At 42.9% G+C, this 20,487-nt stretch overlaps 1 protein-coding gene across 1 annotated transcript in view; it reads right to left on the minus strand.

Annotated features, from left to right (window-relative positions):
• SULT4A1 (sulfotransferase family 4A member 1) overlaps positions 1 to 20,293 on the minus strand; it is a 78,116-nt gene extending 57,823 nt beyond the window's left edge. The window contains exons 1-2 of the mRNA XM_009279093.1: positions 20,283 to 20,293; positions 19,815 to 19,954 (exon numbers count right to left, since the gene is read on the minus strand). Coding sequence (XP_009277368.1) covers positions 19,815 to 19,954; positions 20,283 to 20,293 — 151 coding nt within the window. The remainder of the gene's footprint in view (positions 1 to 19,814; positions 19,955 to 20,282) is intronic.
• Between the last annotated feature and the right edge of the window lie 194 nt (positions 20,294 to 20,487).

Raw genomic sequence — 20,487 nt, forward strand, 5'->3', positions numbered from 1 at the left:
AGCAACAACTAAAACATCGGTGCGTTATCAACTTTGTTCTCACCCTAAATCCAAAACACAGCACTGCACCAGCTACTAGGAAGGAAATTAACTCTATCCCAGCCGAAACCAGGACATAAACATACCTCAACCTCAGTAATTGTTAGATATGAAATGCAGCCATCAAGTGGATGCCTATAGAGCTTTGGATATGGAAACACTTGCTGTAGGCTGCAGTATGGTCTCCTATATGCTTGTCTATAGTAAAGGTTGTGGTCTGAGATTTGCCAAAACTGAATGATGAACAGCCCAGTAACAGCCAATGGGCATGGACCGAGACAAATTGTATTCACCTTTGTGGTAGCTAATCATGACTGAATCTTGGTATTTCCAGAGACTGCACCCTGCTCTTTGGGGCCAGGATTTCCATGGCCCCACACAGAACAGCATTCTCTTGGTACTCATAAAAAGGCTGAAAAATGTCAGCAGACACCAAGGTTAGAAAGTGTGTCTATAAGCATATACGTCCCTATGTAGTTAAACCATTTATGCTAATAGTTTGTGATAGAGTAACACCTCAGTTTATAAACCTATGATGCAGCGAAAGACCTAAAATTGTATTTCAGTGCTTATGCTGTTAGTTGTTCTGTAGATATATGTATTAATTTTCGTGGTACAATGGAAGTAGGCAAAGCCACGTGGAAGTCTTCTCTGAGTAGAGAGATATCAAAATATGTGCCGTAAATTATGCCAGAAAAACAGCTTACCCCGATGGCACACTGAAAGTTCCTGTGCATAAGGCATGATTATCTAGCTGAACTTTGAAATGCCCCCATGAAATCATGCTGAGCTTCTAGTTCTGCTTGGCAAACTTAATGCAAGATAAAGATTAAAGCTACCAAGTGCGTTGTCTTTTTGTTTTCTGAATATGCAGAACCTGTGCTTATGTTGATCTTGGCAACAAATGAGATTAAAAGAGGTCATCTAAAGATAAGATTGCTTATCCCAACTACCTGTACTCTTTCTTCCTCCTAGTGTCCCAGTTAATCTTCACTTATACTGCTGCATGCCTGGGGTGGGGGAAAAAAAGCAGTGGTGTTTCTTCTGAGCTGGTCTAGGATTATCTCCCCCCTTTCATGGAGCGTCCAGAAATGATGGAACAATTTTGCTGTGGTAGGAAAAAACCTGTTGTTGTGTTCGGAGAAAAAAAAGTAAGAGCTTGCTATAGGAGAGTGAATCCTCTGCCTGGCACGTGTGGCAGTCCTTACGAGCTTCCTGTGACCTTGCTGTGTTTCCTGGGAATAATCAGTATTAGCCTCATCTCTTGTGCAGTGAGATACGTATTACCCCCTTTTAGAGGTGGCAAAGAAGGGGTTGATCTGCTAGCTATCAGAACTGCGGTGTCTTACTCCGAACATCATCTTTTGCTGAAATGAGGAGCACAGTTCAGCTAGATGTAACAGGTTTGGGATTGTGCTTTGCCTAGGGGGGTGTGCACGCCGAGGAGGGCCGAGTGGGAAATCAGTGGGCAGCAGGCTGGCAGACAGCGACAGCGCTCCCTGGAAGAGGGGTGGGTATAAATAGGGAATTTTCTTATTCAGAACTTGACTCCAGTGAGATTAAACTTTATTCTTTGCTTTTGAAATTGACTGAAGAAAACAAACCTTGTTTCTTGGGTTGACCAAAGTCAATATTTAGTTAGGAAAGGACAATCATTGTATTTACTCCTATTTTTGGAGTAATATAATTCATTCCACATGACAAGTCAGGGCCAGATCTATCACTGTGGCTAAAATTGAAGTTAAGAGTTTCTCTGAATGTACCAGCTGGGAATTAAGATCAGAGTCTGGTTGTTTCACAATATAACTGACGTATCACTCCACAGCCAAATTCCCTACAGCAAGCCAACATTCGGCAGCTGGGAAAGAAGGGGGGGAGTGGTGAGTACGGGGTGGTGGTGTGACACAGTGGCCTAGATTAATAAATTAGTTAATGGATTAGGGAAGGGAAGGGGAGAAAGGGATTTTGTGCCTTCCCAGTACATGGACAAGAACATAAGGCATGAGAAGGTGACAATAACTGTTTTGTACACAACTTAAGATGGTTAAAAATGTAAACAGTGTGGTCCACTGCAGCATTTCTCAGAAGGCACACATACAGACATCAGAAGTACATCAGGGGGCATCTATATCTGCCTGGGGTATACTGAGAGCAGATCTGGGGTTGGGCGGACAGGGATGGGACAGACAAAAAACCCCCCACCCTTTTGTCACAGCAGAGACGGAAACTGCAGAAGACTAGAATTCTGAAAGAGCTGAAGGCAGATACAGCAGCAGTCTGGTTTCCATGGAATGTTTTTTTGGGGAATGGCAGAGGGCAGAGGAGGTGAACGTCAGTCTCTTCCCATGCCGGAAGCAGCTGACTGACCCACTAACCAGCTTTGGCTGGCACTGTGCTGTGGCCTCTCCCTCACACACCCAAGGGAGGGAAGCAGGGGCTGCCCACAAGTCACAGGATGAGGGGGAAGGCCAATGAGGCAGATATCCTGCTGGGAGTCTGTTATAGACCACCCAACCAGGATGAAGAGGTGGATGAAGCATTCTACAAGCGGCTGGCAGAAGTCTCACAATCGCTAGCCCTTGTTCTCATGGGGGACTTCAACTTCCCGGACGTCTGCTGGAAATACAACACGGCAGAGAGGAAACATTCTAGGAGGTTCCTGGAGTGTGTGGAAGACAACTTCCTGACGGAGTGACCCACCCGCAGTGTCATCCAGCAGCTAGAGCTCTACACATGAGGTGTGAGCCTACACAGCAACTGGCACGTGTTTCACTGCTGGTTAAGGTGCCACATGGGCATGCAGTCCTGCAACCTGAGCAGACTGCAGCAGGTCCCTCTTTGCACTGCAGCAGTTGGGAAAGTAGCTGCATACATTCAGCACAGGTAAGGTCATAGCTGGAACATCAAGGCAGACCATCTGGACAGAATCCAGAAGAAAACACTGAGAATGATCAGAAGTCTAGCAATGGTGAGCCACAAAGAGAAGTCAAAGGGATGCAAAAAACACAGAGAGGAGGCAGAGGTGAAGATGTTAACACTCTGCCAAAACACGAAAAGCTGCTGCAAGGGGGAAGGGAATAATGGTCTGCAATCCATGGGGGAAGGATAAAAAGAAGTGAGCTTCAGTGACAGCCAGATAGATCCAGGTTTGATATTGTGATGAACTATTCATCACCCTGACAGGTGGCAATGTGACAACAGTGAGCATGGGTGTAGCCCAGTTAAATGCTTAGAGGCACCAACAGTCCTCAAAGTCCAATGAACTTTCTACAGAAATGACTCCCTTTCCATGCCTTCTCCTTAGAAAGGCTGGCTATACAACTAGCAATTTGTCCAAGTGCTTCTACGGCCAGTTGATCTTTTAGCTAATGATGCCTGCTTTCAGCGAAGGTCAACAAGTCCAGAAGGAGGTGGATGTGTTCATCTGAGCAGAAATCTAGATGAGTAGAGGTGGTCTTCCATTTCAGACTACCGCTGCGATGATGAAGCACCAGTGCTCCCCACCGCTAGTGAAGAGCAGTGTTCTCTGTTTGCTTTTTCTCCCCTGGTTGCTGGGCAACCACAGAATCTTTTATATCTGTAAATGCAGCAAATATCTTGTTTTGAGCCATTTTAATATTCAGCCTGGTGAAGAGCTGATTCATCGGCACTTTTCTTCAGATGGGTATAATTAAGCTTTGCACTATAGTATAAGCCTCTGGAGTTGGTAGTAGGTTGAAATTACAGTAGATGAAACAACAGTAGGAAAAAACACAGGCTGACCATCGTTTGAAAGGGGACTGACACATTGCTCATTCTTCATCCTCACATGGACCAGGCCTGTATCACAATGGCACTTCACAGAATGGGATTCCTTAGATAAATACGTGAAATTTTTTTGTATGCTTAAGTTATTCTATTTCTATCTGGAAAACATGTACAAGATACGAAGAAACATAAAAGGTACATGACTGATGTAACAGTCATGACTAAATTTATTTGCAGTGTAGGGCATGCATAATTTCAACCCTGTTTAGTATTTCTCAACATCTCTTGAAAAAAAACAACAGACAAGCCCAATTAATAACCATGTGGACGTATACTTCTACCACTACATGACACCAATTATATGATCAATTGCAGCGTTTTGCACTATCAATAATCTCACCTACAATACAGTAAATAATCCAGCTCCTCCACAACTCATCCTGAAAGTACTAGCAGATGTTTTGTGGCAATCTTGCTGCAGTGGTGTCAGATTTCACTATTTCCAGTTCTTTTTTCCACTGTGCTGCCTGCCCTACCACACAGCAGTAGAAGAGAATGCATACTTACGGCTCACTCGCTCCCATGCAAAGCTTTGGCTTTAAGCATCCAAGCTGATACTGCCAGTGGCACTGGGTTTCAGCAAAGTAAGTGCACTTGCAAATGGGACTGTGCTGAGGGGGTGTACGTGCGAACCACTCTTGCCAAGTCTGCCATAGGGTAGGAGGCTAAGGGTGGCACCATCTAAAACTTCTGCAAAAAATATGTCTAAGATATGCTGTAAACCTCTCACAACTGCTCAGGAAAGTTACAACAGTCACTGATTTGAGAAGGCGAATGGAAGATAGGGAAGTACTGGTTTTCTTTGTTTGTTTAAAAAAACCTTTAAGCCACCACCACTTCCCTCAGGGGTACTTAGCTGATCAGTTTGTGCTTATTTAGTGCTTTTGAAAACCCCTTTCTGCACACTCAAAGTTCTCAGTACTGGCTGCTCTGTAAACCATGGGAATTCTACCACTGACATTTATGGGAACAGAACTAGATCAAGGCAAGAAGCTGTAAGAAACATTATTTTCCCTTTTATTTTTAAGTCTTCCAAGGTGATGCAGGAGACCAAAGCTTCTTGACATTTTTCCTGTGATGTTGTGTAGTATCTTAGAGGTCTTTTCCAACCTCAATGATTCTATGTGTGCCTCAGCGCCCACAGCCTCGCTGCACTGACCCCCATCTTAAGGTGACGTTATGCTACAGACAGAGCCAACCCACCAGCTGGCTCCTGCTTTGAAGGGAAAGACTGCCTCTGGTACTTGCTTAGCGGCTCCTTGCTAAGCCAATTCAGCTTTCTAACCCAGCAAACTATTCACTTTTGTCTTTCTGAATTTAGCTAATTGAATTGGCTAAGCCTAGGATCACAGAAGTGGCAGAAGAAGGAAAGGGAGATGGGGAGCATACAAACATGGAAGCAGAGGAGGAAGGAACAGAGAAATCAGGAGCAGGACAAGGGGCAAAGGGAAGAAATATGGAAGTATCAGGAAGTGAGGAGTCCTTGGTCTTGCGGTAGAGCAGAGCTGGGAAAGACGTCAGTACGCCTGGTCCAAAGAAACACCTACCATAAGCTACATAATTACTTATTTCAGAATAAGAAATCTCACAAATAAGGATAAAATAGTGAGGAAGGTCCAAGAGCACAGGGTGTCCCTCTACATGAGGGGTTTGAGCAAATCTGACTGAGAAAATGGACAAAGTAACTATTACAAAAAAGGGACCAAGAAGTGATAAGCAACCACCCGTACGTCCTTGGAATACATTCACCTATTTCTATTGTGAAAATAATGGGCGTCTGTAGATGCCAGTGGTTATTATTAGAGTGAGGAAAGGATGGTTGGTTTAAGGTGAATAAAGGCTGTGCTGTCCTGTACGTGGCTTTCAGTTTAATTGTCACTGGCCTTGTCTATAAGCACAAGTGAAGATCAAAGAAAGAAGAGGATTATTTAAACTTTTGTGATTTAAAGTTTGGCCAAAGGATGAATAGATAAAAATAAAGTTTTATATCAGTTCCAACTAAATTGCAGACAAACAACATAGAACAGTTTCTTCCTTCAGAAAACTCAATCTCATGGAAATAATAAATCACAGGAATGTGACAGTTTCAGCAATTTTCAATGACAAAAGAACAAAATAATTGCTTCAACTCTTATATTTAACTTTAATAACCAATTTACTTCCCGTAAGGTAAAATATTTAAACTCATTTGGTTTTATCTCTTTATTAATATTAATTGGTTCATATATTTTAACATTACCAAAACCACTTACTCAAAGGAAATATTTGAATTTTCACACTGAAATATTTGCAAATAACCACTAATTTTCTTCTTCATAGCAAAAGAAAAGTAATCTGGGTTTAAATTCTTAATCAGAATGCAATCATAGTTGAAAATACTATATTTTCTCAGAGGAAGGAAGCTGTAAAATCATAAAAAATGGAACGCAAAACAGCTATAAGAGCATGTATTGATTCTGTTCTCATTTTTCAGCTTTTCTTTTGCTGATACAAGAATAGGATTTATCAGATATGAGTATCAGGTCAAGAGGAAAAACATGCTAGGGAAAGGTTCGTATCAAACTGTAGCAAATATTTAAATGAAGATCACATGCTGCAGTGAAACAAAAACTTAGCAGAGCATGAGCACAGTGTATGAACTGACAGTGCTTGTTTGGGAAATCTGCTTCAGTCTTCAAGAATTTAGTCAAAACTCTTTGTAAGAATTTATTTCTCTAATGACAAATTCTGAACATGTACGCTTATCAAAGTAAAATCTGTATTAGAAAATGTGTATTGCTATGGGCTACACATTTAACACTAGACAACGAGCCCTGTAGTATGAATTTGACTGAACTGATTGACTTAGAAGTGGAGAAACAGCAAATGTACAATGAGACTGTGCATGCAATTTTTTCTTGAGAAACAACACCAAAAAAATTCTGTAGCAGTCAGCACTGACCTATGAAAATAACTCTAAAATGAACTCACTCTACATACAGCGTCAAATTCCTGGATGAGCTACATGAGTCAACTGCAGAATGATTCACTTGTAACAGGGAAATGAGATGCTTGTATTTTAGCAGATGAATCTTGGGATGGGCTGCAATTTAGACAACTTTGGTCACCACAGTGTTTTAAATGAGGCCTTCAATCTCCTCCTGTGGAGGCCAATAGAATGATGCAGATCGTGATGCTAACATTGCTTATGCAAATTGTCTTTAGCTGAAGAAGTAACCCTAGTTATATTTTATTTATAAACATTAATGGCTGGAGAAGGGGGGGAATCTATCTTTCAATTGTCATCTTACGTGCTCTCAAATCCCTCATTAATTTGTTCTGCTGAGTTGCTTGTAAGTTTGTTGCACTATAGTGAGAGAAGTGGTAAGTCCTGACAAATGCTTACTTTGTAGAGATGGTTGTTTAACTGTTCCTTCACCATCACATCCTACACTTGTTGTGTGAAACCCAGGCCTTAATTCTCCAAAGCCTTATGCCCATGCTTAAAGGATGTACTCCAAGGTCTCTAGTCAAAGGAAAGACTTTCACTGACCTCACTTATCACTGTAAGATTGGAACGTGAGTTTGAGTGTACCATGAGAAATTCCTTTTCATACAACTGTTTCAAAATTGATTTGAAGTTGCATTGGCCTGAGCATACTAACCATTGACTGGGGACACTGGGCAACTTCTCAGCATGGTACATGTTGAAGACAACTAATGTGACTACATAGATGTGCTTCATTTCTGCTCTCACTGTCTGTCCCTACCTTTGTTCCTCCTCTTTGCTGTTGTCTTCAATCGAAGATGGAGGTAGAGCCCCCTTCTCTGGACATGTTTTAGCAGGAGAAGAGAATGGCAGCAGTTCCCATCCTGTCATTCACCACCCAGGGTAGCATGTTTGCTCAGCATCACAGCTCCCTCTTCACCTCAAACCATACCACAACTACATGCAGCCTCTCTTCTAGTTATCCCTGCTCCTCAACTGAAGTTCAGGCAGCCATACCACATAGGTGGCATGTCTCCTTTCAGTTAATCACTGCTGTCCTATTTTACGGGTATAGAACAACACTTTATCTTTCTGGTACAAATTTTATACTATTTTTCTCACTGAAAAGCATCACTGAAGTAAGGGGGACCACTCAAAATAGAAGTGTTATTCAAGAAGAGCATTTTACTGGTTTCTAAAACTAAATGCAAATTCACCAGCAGATTTGAAATGTGAATACAATGATTTGCAGCAATTGAAGATCTGGACCTGGCATTTATTTTTAAATCCTAATACCAATGGATATGGAGTTGTTGATTTATAATGGCACTTAAACGACTGGTGACACTGGAAGTCTACAGTAATATTCTTGGTGATTGTGAACTTCTGTAGGATTCCTGGTTAAGTTGGGAGCTTAACAGGTTCTCATTTTCTGCTGTATAGATTATTAGCCTTCTAAAAATTAGATCGTATCTAGTGCCATCTGGATGAAAATGAAATGGTAATTAGACCAACAAAAGGAATTCGGTATTGTTGTATTTGCCATTTCAACAGCTCTCTTGAAACACTCAATCCCCTGGGATAAAATTTACAGCCTAGAGTTAAGGCTGTGCTTAAATTTCCTGTGCAACACTTGGGAAGAATGGTGAATTCTTCAAATTGGCATTCACAACAGCCAGGGCCTTGCACAGTTAAGCTGCCTAAAATAACTGACAGGGGGATGATGAGGACGGATGTTTACTTTAAGCCAATGAGAGATGCATAGCTTAGATGCCTTCCTCACTGACCTTAAATAACATCCTTCCTCTATAAACAAAAAGCTCTCTCTTCCTGTTAAAGCAGAGCTATAGGACGAAGACCCTTCTCCAAGTCCTCCTCCTTGCACTATAACCCCATGATTAAAACAGACATCCAGGCTGAGGAAGGTCATTTACAACAACTCCCGTAACACAGCTGGTTGGCCCGTAGATGAAGCTGTAGCCAGCTCTGATGGTTTCAGCTACTCTTCTCTAGCTATGTTCTGGAATAGCTGCTCCAAACTTCCAGCTCCACAAACGGGGTCCTCAGAGACCTTTTGGGAAAAGGCAGACTCCCTAAATTGTCTCTTCTTTCTTTCCTCCCCGTTTTTAGGAAGCCTAGAGGCTACAGAATTAATTTAGTGTGACTGGCCACAACGGGCACTGGCTGGTTGTCCAACACCTTCACAACACAGGGATAACTTTCATCAAGTCCCTCAAATCTCCAATCTAGCTGATTTGAACAGGAAGGTCCCTAAATACTGTGCAGCACACAGTGTACATCACCCCATCCAGGCTGCCTCCCTTCCCACCCCCGGTCTCTCAGCTCCCCTCGCCCTCTGTTACATGCCAGTGAATGCCTTTCCCCAGGTCACCTGGCTTACATAAGCAGCAGGCAAGCTTGTCCATGGTGAGGCCACAGGTGGTTAGCTGTTCAGCAGCAGAACGGTTTAAGTTGAGAAACCCCAGAGGAAAAAAAACCTATTTCCTGGCAGCGTAGTTCCTCCAGCCAGTCCACTGTGCATGGATGTTTGTATGAGCACAGCCAAGGGTGGCAGAGGGCTGGCAGTGACTGCTCAGGTTCGTATTGTTGCCCAAAAGCTCACTAGAACTTTTTGCTTTGCAAGACAAACTGCATGAACTCCTTTGGGCAACCTTCTTGTGAAGGTTGTGCAACCTTGTGAAGGTTGTGAAGGTTGGCACTTGTGAAGTCCCTCTCCTTTTGTGCTGGCATTACGTGGTTCTGTCATCCAGCCCGTGGCTTGGTTTAGCCACCTGCAAGGTGCAACTGTCTGGTATAATTTTCTTCCCTTCTCCAGTTGGAAGGGAAAAATCCAAGAATTTAAAATCCCTGGTATTTAAAGAATCAAGGGAACCAGGACTACTATAACACAAGCCTATATTTATGCACAGTGCGTATAGTTTACATCCCACCCACACACTCTGCTGACAGCATCTTCACCTATGTTCAGCTCTGTAATCTTCTCTCCAGAATTTCTTACCACATTTTCAAATGTTAAGAAGGGGCTAATGCATGCTAAGCAGCTTACTGGTTACTATTTACACAAGCAATAATTTCCTTTTATTACAAATGTTAGTTCCACACTGTTCTCATGAGTTTCCACCCCTCAGGGGTGCTGAATGAAGGACCAGCTGTTTCTGTGTCCACAGTTTCTCTGCAGAATGGGAACCTCTGTAAGTAGGCGAATATAAAATAATCTTGCTGTGTATTTCCCGGCTGATGGATCATTGTGCTGCAAGACAAGATTCAAAATGCATCATAACTCTTGGCAAATATTCTGCCAGAGAAATTGTTCCTTACATACATATCTATCTCTAGAATAATTCTCTAAATATTATTGGTCTTACAGTTTGGAAGACAGTAACAGGCTTGAAGTCTTTTCCTAGGTCAAGACCAAGGAGAAGGCTTTGCTGAGAATCTGTCTCAGCAGCTGTTGTAAGGTGCTAATTATTAGGCCTTTTTATGACAAGATATTAGGTCTTTAAGATGCAACATTATTTGCCACCCAGCAGTTACCAGATATAGTAATATCCATAATTATAATTAAAAATAATAATATAGTTAATGTAGAAATGACAGAACTTAAGAGAGAAAAACAGTAGCCCCATTACAAACAGAAAAAGGAACTTGTGCTCTGCAAGACAAGATTTGAAAAATCTAACTCCAGTGGCTATCTGAATTTTCTCTTCAGTTTGTTAGCAAAATCTAACTCCAGTGGCTATCTGAATTTTCCCTACAGTTTGTTAGCCATACTCTTTTTTCTTAGTTTTCTGTCTTAAAGGATAACAAATTCTTCAAAAATAACTAGTAAAAAAAAAAGCTAAGGTTGCAAGTTAGCAATGGACATGGTCATTGCTGTATCTCATTTGTAGGATGTATAAAGCTGTATGGGATCTTTTGCAATAAACTGTTGCCACATACATATCAGGCCACAAAGTTATGAAACAAAAATAAGGTGAAAATATAAAAAAAAGGGACCGTGTTCATGTAAAATACTATTAGGCTATTCGTTCTATGCAATAGTTTTGAAATTATGAATAGTAAAGGCAATGGTTGTGATATCAGACCTGAGAAGCAAATTGTAACTCTCAGAATTTCTCTCTTTAACTTTGAGAATGGAAAACACAGATCACGCCAAGGAATTCAAGATATGAAAATTCATTGCTTCTCCTACCAGAACCAGTTACACTGGTTTCCAGCCACCCTCCATTATGAAAATATGCTAAGTGCTGGATGATTTTTCCTGCTTTTAGAAATAAATTGACAAAGCAAGACTCTGATCACAGAACTCAGTCACTGTTTTCATTCCTTTAGCATGAGGTGGACAGCTCTTGGTTATCGGCGAGTGGATTACATGCACTGTGGATTAACTAGACCCTTGCCGGCAGCACAGTGATGCCGAGTGCACGCTGCATAGCATGTGCCCCTTGCACCACAGTCTCCTCTACCTGCTGTCATTTAAAATGCATTACGTTCTTGAGAGAGACCTGTTTACAAACAAGTTGGTCAAGGGCAAATGCGCTCAACATGTTTTGTTAGTTAACACAACGTTTGTATTATCTTTTCTAAATTTGGATTACCACATTTCTCCCTCCCACATCACTTGGAGTAAGCAAGAGTTGACAGCAGAATTAGCATTTCAACAGACAGAATTTTTAGGACATGAGATGCATCTAGGTGTAAGGACCTCCCATATATTTTGAGATTCAGCAATAGTTACAAAATAGTTTACACAACAGCAGCCAAAGCAACCAGAGAAAATACTTCCGATATAGCTTACAAAATGAAGTTCCCAGTTTTCCAAGAGCATACAGCTTGAAACAGGGCCTGTAAAGAGATTTTTCAAAAGCTGGCCCTAGTACCCCCATGCTTCAGCCGTATTACAGAGAAAATAGGGGTCTTGCCTGTGCAGTATGACTTAGTGTTGGATTCTAGCAAAAGGTATGTGAAATGGATGCTTGGTTTTTTTTTTCCTTTGAAAAAGATGATGGCAGAAGCCTACAGAAGACTCCAGAGGTTGCTCTATCTATCTGCTTTTAGATTTTTTTATTGCTCCTGTGTGGGAAAATAACGGAAGATTGGCGAGGAGGATTGTAAACACGTTCAAGTGACTTGCAGCTGGGGTGTCGAAAAACACATATATCCTACTAATTGTTGTTTGGCCTTATGTGTTGGACAAGTAGAACGTATGTGTTTAGATAACATAGGCCTGTGATAGACTTGGAAGCACCCTATTGAACATGCTTGAGATTCCTGCCCTGCTGTGGGAAAGATCAAAGCACAGTGGTAAACTACGCCTGCGTGAATCCTGGATAAACAGGTGGAAAGAGCAGGTTCATTGACCCTCTAGCATGGACTGAGCTCCGCAGTGCCTGCGTTCCCGCTTGTGTGTCTCTGCCCGGGTGCTGCTTCGGGGATCCCCTGGTTGGCGAGGTAATGAAAATAAATTTACTCTTTGCACTTCATCCGTGGTTTTGTGGTTGTTCCTGCATCCTGCCTGTGCCGGCTCACACATCCTGTCATGCAGATCTTCGCAGTTGATTTCCCCTTGCCCAAACCAGAGCCTGTTAGTCCAGAGTCACAACTAAAACTCAGAGAACAGACCTCTTAGTTTAATTCAAAACAATAATTAGGATTATGCTGTGAAGCTTAGAAGTTGCACTAAAATCGCTCAGAAACTATCAGCATCTACCATATTAGCTGTGTACAAACCAATTTAAATTTCTACAGCTTTATTATGCACTACCATAATCACTTGGGAACATAATCACCAGACTATGAACCCAAACCCTAAAATCTTACTCTAAGGCTAGAAGATCAGGCCCAAAGGAAAAGCAGGTCAGCAGCTTTCACTAAAATGACCTACTTTGCATCTCTTGCCAAAGAAACCTGAGAGTAGTTAACCTGAGACCTTTGCAAGCTTAATGGGCCATGATGTGACATGCAAAGAGAAAGAAAAATCCCCACGAACTGCCTGTGTCTTTGCTGGTTGGTATCACTGTTTTAAACAGAACTGGAAGCCGATAATGGAACAAGAATGATGCTTGTGCCAAGTGTAGTTTCTCTGTGAAGGTTAGTATAGAGTGTAGTGAGGGCATTTCAGTTGGTGCTGCTAACAGATGAAAAATGGTGAAAACTTATGTTGACCAGGAAAGTTTAAACATCCTTTCTCTGTCCCCGCTCCCCAGCGTACAGCCCTGCGGCAGAAGTCAGTGAAAAGGGCGGCACAGTGTGCATGTGGGGCCTTGGCGCAAGGGATGTAATGGGGCTCCTTGTCCAGGTTATGATCAGTATTTGTCCTCAGCCTACCTCCCTCTGTAACTCAACACTTCCCCGTCCTGTGGTTCCTCATGCATTTTAAACACTAAAGGCTGTTTAACAGTCTTCTGGCCACCAATCTAGTAGGAATTCCCTTATGGCATGCCCAAGTAACACAGGATGATCATACAAAAGGAGTAAAATTATTGATTATAACTCCTCTGACAAATTGGCATCTTCAGGGGAACATAAACAGGAGTTACCTGAATAACAAAGATAGCATAGCTCATACTCTTTCTCCCCTGCATGCATAGAAACAACAGGGGTAAATTTGCAGCATCCCACATAAGATATCTCAACGGGAGTGTAAGCTATTCCTTGGTTCTGCTCTTCAGATCCTTTTAGGGAGCGGAGAATGAGGCTTTCTATCATGAGACAAGGTTGCATTGTTCACCAAAGGCACCTAAACTATGCCAGCAAAAGCTTTGTGTTTCTTCAGAAAATTTTCACAGTAAAGCATTCCCAGAAAGGTGTTAGGCAGAGATGAGGCCTGGATGTTTTTAATCCCTTGATAAGGCCAGAATAATCTCATGTACACGTGACAGACTGTACTAGCAAGTTACGGCAATTTTCCTGGGCTCCAGAAATTCTAGTAGGTACTTTGTCATCCTTCTGGAGAAGTGCTAGGCTATTGATCTGGCTTAGCACTCAGCAAATCAGGCTTCTCCTCCAACTCTGAAACTGGCCTTGCTGAGTGATACTGGGCCAACTTCACTGCTGTATCCCTTTTCACCTCCCCCATGAAAACGGTTGTCATGATACATCGATCTCTTCTAAAATGCTTTATGAAAAGTGCCATGTGAGAGATCAATGCTTAGTGATGAATCCCTGAAAGTCAAAAAGATCATAGAAAACATTTGCTGTTTCCAAGCAGTGCTTAGCAATCATCTCTTTGAGCTCATATCCTTCTCTTCCCGATGACAGAAATTCTCATCAGATCTTCAAGGCTGGCCAAGATCTCAGACCTGATGACTTGCCACCTGTCCAGTAATGCTCCTGTTACCTCCTGCTGGTTCCTTTTCCTATAAATTGTATGCCTTCAGCAAACCTCGTACTTAAATGGTACCTTTTTTCTAAGGTGTTAAAGGCACTTTATGAGTGCACTCTCAGTTTCTCTCTTCTTTTACGATAGATTTGATTTAATCTGTATCTGAGGAAAATGGCACGCCTATATCATAATTAACATGGTAGCTAAATGGAAAGGATTAAGGCAGAAGCTTTTGGTGGTTAAATGATGGACAGATGGCACAGCTGTTGAATTCACATGTCAGACATTGGGTTGGGTTGGTATCTGTTTACAGAAGTTTGTAAGCTGCATGCAGGTTTCCTGGTAGATTGTACCCCCATCAAACTATATTTGATTTCCATCACGTGGCCTTTCAGGCCTTACTTCACATTCCTGGAGCTATGGGGAAATGATTATGGACTGGATTCAGTAAAGGATTGGATAAACAGGTGGAAAGAGCAGGTTCATTGACCCTCTAGCATGGACTGAGCTCCGCAGTGCCTGCGTTCCCGCTTGTGTGTCTCTGCCCGGGTGCTGCTTCGGGGATCCCCTGGTTGGCGAGGTAATGAAAATAAATTTACTCTTTGCACTTCATCCGTGGTTTTGTGGTTGTTCCTGCATCCTGCCTGTGCCGGCTCACACATCCTGTCATGCAGATCTTCGCAGTTGATTTCCCCTTGCCCAAACCAGAGCCTGTTAGTCCAGAGTCACAACTAAAACTCAGAGAACAGACCTCTTAGTTTAATTCAAAACAATAATTAGGATTATGCTGTGAAGCTTAGAAGTTGCACTAAAATCGCTCAGAAACTATCAGCATCTACCATATTAGCTGTGTACAAACCAATTTAAATTTCTACAGCTTTATTATGCACTACCATAATCACTTGGGAACATAATCACCAGACTATGAACCCAAACCCTAAAATCTTACTCTAAGGCTAGAAGATCAGGCCCAAAGGAAAAGCAGGTCAGCAGCTTTCACTAAAATGACCTACTTTGCATCTCTTGCCAAAGAAACCTGAGAGTAGTTAACCTGAGACCTTTGCAAGCTTAATGGGCCATGATGTGACATGCAAAGAGAAAGAAAAATCCCCACGAACTGCCTGTGTCTTTGCTGGTTGGTATCACTGTTTTAAACAGAACTGGAAGCCGATAATGGAACAAGAATGATGCTTGTGCCAAGTGTAGTTTCTCTGTGAAGGTTAGTATAGAGTGTAGTGAGGGCATTTCAGTTGGTGCTGCTAACAGATGAAAAATGGTGAAAACTTATGTTGACCAGGAAAGTTTAAACATCCTTTCTCTGTCCCCGCTCCCCAGCGTACAGCCCTGCGGCAGAAGTCAGTGAAAAGGGCGGCACAGTGTGCATGTGGGGCCTTGGCGCAAGGGATGTAATGGGGCTCCTTGTCCAGGTTATGATCAGTATTTGTCCTCAGCCTACCTCCCTCTGTAACTCAACACTTCCCCGTCCTGTGGTTCCTCATGCATTTTAAACACTAAAGGCTGTTTAACAGTCTTCTGGCCACCAATCTAGTAGGAATTCCCTTATGGCATGCCCAAGTAACACAGGATGATCATACAAAAGGAGTAAAATTATTGATTATAACTCCTCTGACAAATTGGCATCTTCAGGGGAACATAAACAGGAGTTACCTGAATAACAAAGATAGCATAGCTCATACTCTTTCTCCCCTGCATGCATAGAAACAACAGGGGTAAATTTGCAGCATCCCACATAAGATATCTCAACGGGAGTGTAAGCTATTCCTTGGTTCTGCTCTTCAGATCCTTTTAGGGAGCGGAGAATGAGGCTTTCTATCATGAGACAAGGTTGCATTGTTCACCAAAGGCACCTAAACTATGCCAGCAAAAGCTTTGTGTTTCTTCAGAAAATTTTCACAGTAAAGCATTCCCAGAAAGGTGTTAGGCAGAGATGAGGCCTGGATGTTTTTAATCCCTTGATAAGGCCAGAATAATCTCATGTACACGTGACAGACTGTACTAGCAAGTTACGGCAATTTTCCTGGGCTCCAGAAATTCTAGTAGGTACTTTGTCATCCTTCTGGAGAAGTGCTAGGCTATTGATCTGGCTTAGCACTCAGCAAATCAGGCTTCTCCTCCAACTCTGAAACTGGCCTTGCTGAGTGATACTGGGCCAACTTCACTGCTGTATCCCTTTTCACCTCCCCCATGAAAACGGTTGTCATGATACATCGATCTCTTCTAAAATGCTTTATGAAAAGTGCCATGTGAGAGATCAATGCTTAGTGATGAATCCCTGAAAGTCAAAAAGATCATAGAAAACATTTGCTGTTTCCAAGCAGTGCTTAGCAATCATCTCTTTGAGCTCATATCCTTCTCTTCCCGATGACAGAAATTCTCATCAGATCTTCAAGGCTGGCCAAGATCTCAGACCTGATGACTTGCCACCTGTCCAGTAATGCTCCTGTTACCTCCTGCTGGTTCCTTTTCCTAAAAATTGTATGCCTTCAGCAAACCTCGTACTTAAATGGTACCTTTTTTCTAAGGTGTTAAAGGCACTTTATGAGTGCACTCTCAGTTTCTCTCTTCTTTTACGATAGATTTGATTTAATCTGTATCTGAGGAAAATGGCACGCCTATATCATAATTAACATGGTAGCTAAATGGAAAGGATTAAGGCAGAAGCTTTTGGTGGTTAAATGATGGACAGATGGCACAGCTGTTGAATTCACATGTCAGACATTGGGTTGGGTTGGTATCTGTTTACAGAAGTTTGTAAGCTGCATGCAGGTTTCCTGGTAGATTGTACCCCCATCAAACTATATTTGATTTCCATCACGTGGCCTTTCAGGCCTTACTTCACATTCCTGGAGCTATGGGGAAATGATTATGGACTGGATTCAGTAAAGGATTTAGGATATGCCTGCAATACAGATTGCAGCATAGTATATGTAGCGATACTTGAGATAAATGGGACAATCTTGAAACTGCGTATTGTACAACCGCAGTAGGGTTAGTTGGTAGTGATTGTGACGAGGATGCATCAGCTTTTTCAGATATCCCAGATTTTAGAGCTAGCTCCAGGATCTTTATCCTAAACAGCTATGTGCAGGGCAGATAACATTGTAATTGGAATTAAATTATTTTGGATTGACTGGAATTAAATTAATTAAACTGAAAAATGTGAAGGAAAAAAAAAGGAAAGAAAAAGAAGGGATTAGAATAGGTTTTGGGAGGAAGGACAATTACCTTTATGGGCCTGGAGATAAAAGGGAAATGAGATAGATAGCCAGTGATTAGCCAAAGGTTCAGTGTGTCAAACTAATCTACCTTTTTGATGAGACAGCTGCTTCTCCAGGGAAGGGAAATGGAATCCATCCGGTCCGTATGTACCTCAGCTGATGGTTTTTTGGGGTTTTTTTTTTGCATGAGAAGCTATTTGCTAAGCTGGAGGTGATACAGTGAAGAAATTGCAAGATCTGTTAGGGAGCAGCCTAAAGAGATAAAAACGGGTACTGAAAAAGAGCAGGCATACACAGGAAGGGGAGTGCAGTGTTGGTGAGCAAACTTCTTGTTGTGTACTGGGGAATCACAATACATTTTAAAAAAAATTGGTCTAAGCTGAGATGGGGAAGGACCTGGATTTACCAGCTGATCATAATATGATTATAGGTAATCAGAATCAGTGATTCAGCTTCCCTAGTAAAGACTGTGTAAGGCTGTAGTGAACCCCATCTGAAGGACTGGTTGCAGAACTGGTCGGGGAGCATCTGTAGCACCTTTCTCATGAGAGGAAGCTAGAGGAGCTCAGCTCCCCGAGTATCACAGAATGAGGGCTGGCGGGGAATAAGGCTTACCGCTCCAAACGTCAGTGACATAGAGGAGATACTAAAGTAAAAGGACAAGTACAAGAGCAGATAGTTATGAACTGGCCATGTATCATTTTATGGTAGAAATAAGACTCCTAACTATTAAAGAAATGAGGCTCAGGAACAGCCTTCTAGTGACAGTTTAGGGATAAAAATTATTTTTTAAATTGAGTTGATCTCTACCAGCAAAATTGAGATTAGCCCTGAGAAACCTATTGATGGGATAATGCTCTGATAATCCCCTGCTCCCATGCCATTTAACTGGCTCTTCCTGTCAAATTTCTGTAGATGTTCAGAAATGTCCCTCTCTGAACACCTGTCTATTTTCCAAAAGCACGGATTAAACAATGGTACTCTCCTGCTACTTAAGCTCTGGGTAAATAGCGTGAGAGCACACACGGAGAGAATACGAAATATAGCAGAGCTGGCCCTTTCCTTTAGAAGAGAATGGAAAAAGGTAGGGGTCACCGTCACCTTTTTAATGAAACAGGACTCTTCTAGGAAGCGTGGGATGTGGTTTCATCTCCCTTTTCAGCTCCTTCCTTCCCTGTGAACTGAAATGGGTTCAGTCTTGCACCTTTCTCCTTCCTAAATGAAGGGAAGCACCTAAATGACAGACAGGATTGGGATTAGAACACCCTCTGCTCTGCTCATAGAAATGGTGAGAGAATGAATGGATGAAGATGCATGGCCCAGCAAGACAGAGGTGGCTAGAGAACTAAGTTAGAGGTGGGAAAACTGGGAAGTATGGCCCAGTGCTTGTGGTGCTCACTTAGAGGCAGAATCCAGAGTTTCTCGTCATAGTGTTTTGTCTGAGGCTTGTTCAAAATCTCCCTGGTAAAACTATCTAGTGATTGCTCAGTATGGCTTCAAGCCCACTCAGATTGAAAAAGAGCTTGAATCCTGCTCTCTCTTCCTGCCAGTGCGCTTTCTATAAATAAAAAATTGTGCAACACAACCTCTCCTAGGTGTATTTGGAAAGTATGAGCTCCTCTCGGACTCTTTTGAGAGGTTTTTAAATCCCATTGTTAGCGTATGATGGTGCACACAAGTAGTTGAAGAGGTTTCCTGCAGCCCTGAGTGAGGCAATTAAATCCTGGAGGATTTCAGACATGCTGTTCTCTGGTTTTTTTAATAGTCCAGCTCTGGGGAGCTCGCCACCGGGCAGGTAATTGTTGTGAATTCCCTTCTGAGCCACTCAATCTCCACCAGCATTACAGAGGGAGCCTAATGGAAACTCTGGGATTTGTGACAGAGAGGAGTCACATACAAATACCAGTTCCTTTTTCAACTTTTAGAGGAAACCGGCACCTTTTACAGGGAGCTAAACCCTGCCTGGACGTGTTCAGATGCATTTAAGACTTCCAGAGGACTTGAGCAGAGAAACATTTAGGGCACATCTCTGGTCTGCAATGCAGCACTCCACAGAAATACCTGAACTAGAGGTGAGAAAAACAGTCTGCAGAGCTGAAAGCATGATGGTGTTGCTACGCTGATGCAGATGAGAGTCAGGGCTGACTGACACCAACACAGCACCTTCTTCATACAGGCATATTATGTAGCAAATAGATGGATCTCGCACAGTGCTGTGCTAATAAATGTATGGGCCTGTTTGCAGCTAAGTCAGACATCGTGATGCGGCACTGCGTTAAGCAGTTCTGTGAAGACAATTGCAAGTGATCGTATTAATCAGTTGGCGCCAGTCACTCTATCAGCGTGCTACAGATTTTCTGGAGGTCTTCAGGTGCTTAAAGATGCCATTGTGAGACCTCCAAAAGTCCACCAGTACCTGGCGCCTGGTTTTGACGGATCAGTCGGCTGGGTACTATTGAAACCCCGCTAGACGACACCGTTTTAGAGTTCAAATGGCATTTAGCTGCTTTGCTTGTACTTCTGTCTGTAAAATGTTGGTAGAAGTTGAACACAGAACTGTGTAAGTTAATGGTTTGCGATACTCAGAAAAAAAGCAGATTATTCTATAATCTTCCCTTTATAAGCCTAGTATTATCATCACGAATTTTCTTCTCTTAAAGTTCATTTCAGGATTATTGAACAGTGCTCGCTCTTACAGCAGGTCACGAAACACAAATGGTTGTACACGCTAGCACGACATATTCCTTTGAGCCTGGGATAATCGGGGCAATCGCTAAGCCCCCACTTTCCGCCGCCTGCACGGGCCGCAGGAGCTGTGCCGTGTCCCGCTGCCCCGCAACAACGGGAAGCAGCGGCAGATCCCAGCGCTGCCGTCGCTTCTTACCTGAAGGCCATCGGCGCTACCACAGCCCCGCTGCCAGCGCCTTACCTAACCCAGCCCGGGCCCTACTTCGCGGCGCGCGGCTGTGGGTGGGCGTGGGCGACGAGCCCCGCGCCCCGCGGGACCGATTCGCTCGGGGGCAGGGAGGGGCTGCGGAACCCGCGGGAGCCGCCCTAGGCGAGAGGAGGCCCAGGCGCCCCGCGCCCCG

Source organism: Aptenodytes forsteri, unplaced genomic scaffold (genome assembly GCF_000699145.1).
Source record: "Aptenodytes forsteri isolate BGI_AS27 unplaced genomic scaffold, ASM69914v1 Scaffold241, whole genome shotgun sequence".
NCBI lineage: Eukaryota > Metazoa > Chordata > Aves > Sphenisciformes > Spheniscidae > Aptenodytes > Aptenodytes forsteri.